Raw genomic sequence first — 5,893 nt, forward strand, 5'->3', positions numbered from 1 at the left:
ATGTAAAAGATTTTTTCGTAGGACATTGTGACTTTGATTTTAGCTTTCAATGGTGTATATATTCAACAAGGTTCGTATTTAATATAGGTGATCTGTCTTGTATGGGGTTTAAACCATTTTATGGACCACTTTTATAATATTATTACCATCGTTATTGTTGTTATCATTATTATTGCTGTTATCATCTCATTTTTTTCCGCTATTTGTAAATAAGAAATATTAGCCATTAAAATGTAATAAATAAATAAATAAATAAATAAATAAATGGATAGATAAATAAATGAATGAATCAATGAATCAATGAAACGAGCGAAAGAAAACCGAGGGGTTCTGGGAGTGAAACCGACCTCCTTCCCAAGGGAAAATCTCTGGGAAGGACGTTCCCTAGAACAGGTTATTTTGCCTTCACTACACGATCGAACACATGCAAAGGTCAAGGCATGGGCGCGTTGGTCAGCCAGGACCAAGATATGTTTTAATTGAGACAAAAAGCTTACAACAAAGTGAATAAGAGATGCATGAAATAATATCCTACGGGATCCTACATGCCCCCGAAGCCGGTCACGTAAACCCCAAAATTTTGCGTTGCAAAAACCTGTTATTAGGAAAAATAAGGACCGTGTACTCCCGACCAAATGCAGTGGCGCCACTTTTGGGGTTTGAAGGTTGATATATAAACAACAGAAGGAAAGATAAATCAGATAACGCTGTTTAGGCAATAAAAATAAACTTTAAGTTCGCAGTGTTTTGCTTGATTTTCAATTGTTTACTGAAAAACCTGTTTTTGAGTGTGCTTTTGCTCATCCTGTGATATAATTTTATCCTATTTGGTTAAAAACAGTATGGATCGCCTCTCTGTGATATGCAAGTTGCTATGAAATGGTATTTAATGGGCACATGCGCCAGCTGACTGTGTCCCTTTAAGGCGTTTAAAAAGGTGATGATCATAAATATGCATACCGTCCACACTAATCCGTCACGAAACGGAGCTTTTCGAAAACGCTCTTAAACCGGAGGAATTTGAAAACGCCGGCTTTTCGTTTTCGTGTGGTTGGAAAACATTTTGGAAACGGAGCTTTTCGAAAACGATGCTAAGTCACAATAATCATGTGATTTCCAAGACAGGATTTTCCTCAAACGCAAATCCAAAAGGACTGTTGATTGTTGCGTTTTGAAATTCCTCCGACGAAGTGTGGACGAAAAACATTTGATGCGTTTTCAGAGTAAAACCTCAGTTTCAAAATTCCCTCAGCGTAGTGTGGACAGGGCCTAAAGGGACGGAGGGGGAGTGGGGTGATCTCCGCGCTCGGCGCGCTCCGTCGGGAACCTTTTGACTAACTGATAAAATGGTGTCTGCTTACACGATTTGAAATAGGCACTGTAAAAACAAGCGAATTCCTGAGGTCAAGTGACCTCGTGTATTTACATCGATCCGTGCAACAGGCAATTACGGAAAGCACGCTCATTAGCTTTGCTGCTAAAACCGATTTTAGAGTTGAACTGATTGTGCCAAGATGACTTCCGAGCTAAACCTTACAGACGAAGGTGAACTACAAGAGGAGGAGAAGCCTCGTTTGGTGATCGGTGATAATGTTCCGCCATCACTTCACCACGGCCACAAACTTGATATGAAAGACAGGGATCCCATCAAAATGAACGACCATGTCAAGGTAAAGTGCAAACTATATCTCTTTGAAAAATATTTGCTCTGGTATCATGCATGGAGATTCTTCACACAACAAGCTTCGGCTTGTGCGACTTTTGTTTAAGCGGCGCGGACGCTACCATAATAGTTTCTACTGAACCTTCAGTAACTCGCGCTAAATTTTGATTTTTTTTTTCTTTTTCGGAGACGAGCAAGGTACATTTTCGATGCATTTCGTATGTGACGTGTTTAGCTCCTATCACTGAATAATTCGATGTTTAATTCTCGTGTTGCCTCCCAATTTTCTTGCACTGTTAGAAGGACTGAAACAACGTTTACATCGCCACCCGGGCTATAAAAGATCACGAGAAATCCGGTTGGAGCTCGTGTATGATCGGCTCGTAGGGCGCTGCCTCTCAAGACAAGATGACACTGTACACTGCCGTAAATTCGCTAAAGCTTCTGCCAACGAACTTGATCCTGTTCTAAAGAGGTACAGAAGTATATGATTTCTCTTTTCGCCTCCCTGCTGTGAAACGCTTTGCATTCTTCGCAAGATAAGAATGTTTCAATCCCTTGTATCAGGGAAATTCAAGCGAAAAATATAACAAAACCGGAACAAAAGCCCTTTTAACTAGAGAAACGTAGAATGTGAGCAGGCTTCTTGACGGTTAAATACAGAAAAAAAAATTGCACATCTGTAGAATTGACCACGGATATCTATTTGTTGGAGTAATTAATTATAATGTCGGAAAAAAGACAACAAAAAATAACTCTTTTTCCAGATTGGTGATTTGCCGCTCGCGAATTTCCTCACGGAAATAAATTTTATTTCCTCGCGGAATTGAAATGGCGGCTTCACTGCCAAAATTACTCGCTCGTGAATTCCACCGGTTACGCAGGCTAGTTGAATTTCCGTCTTTGAACGAGAGCGAGGTTGAAGCGACTTATCGACTTAAAGTCTTATCGAAGTGCGCCGACAGTGGATTTCCGACGTATCGAGATGATACATATATACATACATGCATACTTTGCCTCCCCAATGGGGCTTTTCAGGAACAATGACTAACTACACTAATTAAAATCCGATTAATTATCCATCCGATTACTTATCGAATTGCACCGATAGTAGATTTCCGAGGTATCGAGATGTCTCGAACATTTCCCGAACCACTGGAAGCGACAGTTTAGTGGATACTGTTGCTAAGCAACAATAGCCACAAAAATCACTGAGCCCATACAGGTAGCAGATATCGAAAATTCTTCTAGCGCTTCAAGGAGCATCTACAACGAACGGCATTAATTTCCTGGACCAAGAAAACTTTTTATAGGCTTCGAAATTTCCCACATTATATCTCATGGCTAGTCAAAAAGTTGGCGAGCACCCGGGGCCGTTATTTTTACACACGCGCGCGTGCGTTTCGACTAACTCTGAGAGATCCGAGAAAAAGGAGGCACTCCTCTTTCTCTAAGCTTGATTATATTAAGACTATACTCCTGATAAGAGTAATAATTTAAAAGTGTTGATTACCAGCCGCTTTTTGGGAGAGGAGCACGCGCTTCTAGGAAAATTGCTATTACTGCGCCTTTCAATAACATGCGAACTCTAAAATTCAAAGTTCAAGCGACGAATGCGTTTTTCGCTAGTCAAATGTTCGGCGGCCCCTCCCAGCTTCCGACTACTGCCGAACGCGGGGTAATCAAATCGTTACGCACAGTTCAGACAACGAAACAGTGCTTGGCAGTAGTCGGAAGCTGGGAGGAGCCGCAGAACATTTGATTGACGGTCGCTTGTTATAGCGAAAAACGCATTTGTCGGTTGAGCTTTGTATTTTAGAGTTCGCATGTTATTGAAAGGCGCAGCAAGACGATTGGGAATGGGTCAGAAGGGGACCAAAATACATTCACAGGTCATTCACAGGTTTTTATTACTCCATACAGGTTTTCTTTCAAGATGTGTTCGCTGAGCCGGACGGTTCTCACAGTATCGATGGTGTGTGGCGAGCCAGCTTCAGTACTTTTGTAGCCACCAAGTACTGGTGCTACCGGATCATCACTGCCATCTGCGGCGTACCTACAGCCATCATGTGTGGAATCTACTTCGCTTGTCTCAGTTTTGACTACATATGGTGCATCATGCCTTGCCTGCGGGCCTATATCATCGAGCTTCAGTGCCTTGGGCAGCTCTTCAGTCTGTGTGTTCGCACTTTCTTTGACCCGTTTTTCGAGTCTGTAGGGAAGATATTCAGTGGAATGAAGTTGTCTCATGAAAACAAACCTTTCACGGCGTGATGGCATTTCTTTTCATGTCACGCTATATGATCCAAGTGCATACTGTATATGTAGTAATCAGGATGTAACTGCCCATAGATTCTAGAACTGAGCGGAAAAAAAAAAACACTTAAGCGGGACCTTTCTAATCTAATGTTCCTCAAAATATCAATTCCCTCTGCAGATTCCTTCGTTTTTCTTTTATTCGGTTAGTTTTTAGAATCAACAGGTACATAGAGGCAATGTATTCCAGTTGTTATCACCCCCCGACTTGTCCTAACCACAACACCTGTTTACCTGGAGCAATTTCTAAACGAAAATTTCGTTCTCCATCGCCCTTGCAAGAAAGAGAATTTATGTGGTTCATTGACTTGATCTACGTTGTTTTAATTTTAAGGAGAAGAAAATAAATTTAAGATCAAATAAAAGCGTAATCAAGGGGTTGGACTTCAAAATATGGCTACGACCTCAAATGCGTGGAAATTGGGAATGGATAGTCAAAAAGAAAATGGCTTGATCGATTACGAATTTCTCCTATCGAGAACAATAAGAACTGTAAGAAAGCAAATGAAGAGAATTTACCCGTAAAAAAAACAAAACAAAACAAAACGAAGAAATGGCAGGTAACGAAGTTTTTAGTATTTTAATTACAACTCTACCATATTATGTTGAACCTGGCCTTAGCGGGTTACATGTAAAATTGAAAATTCCGTCGCAAAGATCCTGTTGCATTTTCCTATTAATCAAGCTAGTGTGCTCGTGGGTGTCCCTCATCGTGCAAACACGCGAAAAGAGAAAAAGGAAACGATTAACGCTACTTCTCCATTTAATTACATTGCTCGTTGCTCTTTAATTTATGTAGATTTCGAAACCTTTTTAAAACCAGCTGAATAACTACAAGGTACAAAACACAGCTGACCAATCAGGTCGCACTATTTACTTTGAACGCACGTGCTCTGACGAGCTTTACCGTACAGTTGTGCTTTATTTTTACTGTTATACCACAATATTACTATAGTTTAACGTGTTGGAAAGCTTTCTGTCCGGAAAAAGAAACGTACGGTACGGTGAGATGTCTTCGACAGACGAACTACGCGAGGTTGAAGTTGAGATCAAAGGCAATGAACATGAAGCGCAACATGGGCACCAAATGAGTATGGGCGATAGAGATCCCACATCAATGAATGACCACGTGAAGGTAAGGAGAAAAGCCGCGATAGTAATGTATCTTTGTATTTAATCCATTAATTTCTTAGAGACACAAGTGAAAGAACTTCAAAAAAATCAACTTACATGTGTGCGAAACTCTCGCAAATGATTCCGCGTCGTGTGAAAACAACCGTTCGATGCTTTCGTTTGAATGGTCACATGTTATGGTTTCTTCCACAGACGATTGCACAAATTTTATTTGCTTTTTATCCGATTGAGTGCAAGTGGTTCTCTAAACATAGATAACGCTTTGTCGGGTCGCTTCGATGAGAACCTAAGTATCGACAAGTATCTATAGATAATGGACTTGGGTGTATCTCATATCTAAACCAACAATTAATTTACAAGAAAAATAAGTCTGGAAAATTGTTTTAAATCATCGTGTTAAGGCTTTTAACCATGGCTTTTTTATAAATCTAAGAATCCGTGTTTACAGTAATATCGGTGAGTTACATTTTAAACTAATACACCTTTAGCTTTAATAACTAAACATATATGAAGGGGAAAGCAAACCGTTACCCTAAATGTCGTAACATTAATGTAACTTTTTTCCCTCTTTGTGGCTTGTTACCCTGCGAGAAAGACATTCCCTTCTCATGATGTTGTTGATCTTGGGCAAGACATTCTATTCGCTCTCACATTGCCTCTCTCGATCGAGTACCGGAGAATTTAGTGCTGGGGTAGCCCCGTAGATACAGACTACCATCCAATCTACTAGCCTGCATAGCAAGCGTTCCCGTACGAACGAAAGAGCTTTTTCCTCATTTT

The 5,893-nt window shown here is 40.5% G+C and overlaps 2 protein-coding genes across 2 annotated transcripts in view; both read left to right on the top strand.

Annotated features, from left to right (window-relative positions):
* Nucleotides 1-1,396: 1,396 nt before the first annotated feature.
* On the top strand, nt 1,397-4,371 carry LOC110063162 (caveolin-1-like). Its single transcript, XM_020770116.2, has 2 exons — nt 1,397-1,670; nt 3,587-4,371. Exons 1-2 carry the CDS (start codon nt 1,515-1,517, stop codon nt 3,935-3,937), a joined length of 507 nt encoding a protein of 168 aa, XP_020625775.1. The 5' UTR covers nt 1,397-1,514; the 3' UTR covers nt 3,938-4,371.
* An 84-nt stretch (nt 4,372-4,455) lies between these two features.
* Nucleotides 4,456-5,893, top strand: part of LOC110063180 (caveolin-1-like) — a 2,592-nt gene continuing 1,154 nt past the window's right edge. Inside the window, exon 1 of the mRNA XM_020770136.2 lies at nt 4,456-5,114. Coding sequence (XP_020625795.1) covers nt 4,989-5,114 — 126 coding nt within the window. The 5' untranslated portion in view covers nt 4,456-4,988. The remainder of the gene's footprint in view (nt 5,115-5,893) is intronic.

Source organism: Orbicella faveolata, unplaced genomic scaffold (assembly GCF_042242905.1).
Source record: "Orbicella faveolata isolate gen_17 unplaced genomic scaffold, um_ofav_v1 contig_35, whole genome shotgun sequence".
In the NCBI taxonomy this organism is placed as follows: domain Eukaryota; kingdom Metazoa; phylum Cnidaria; class Anthozoa; order Scleractinia; family Merulinidae; genus Orbicella; species Orbicella faveolata.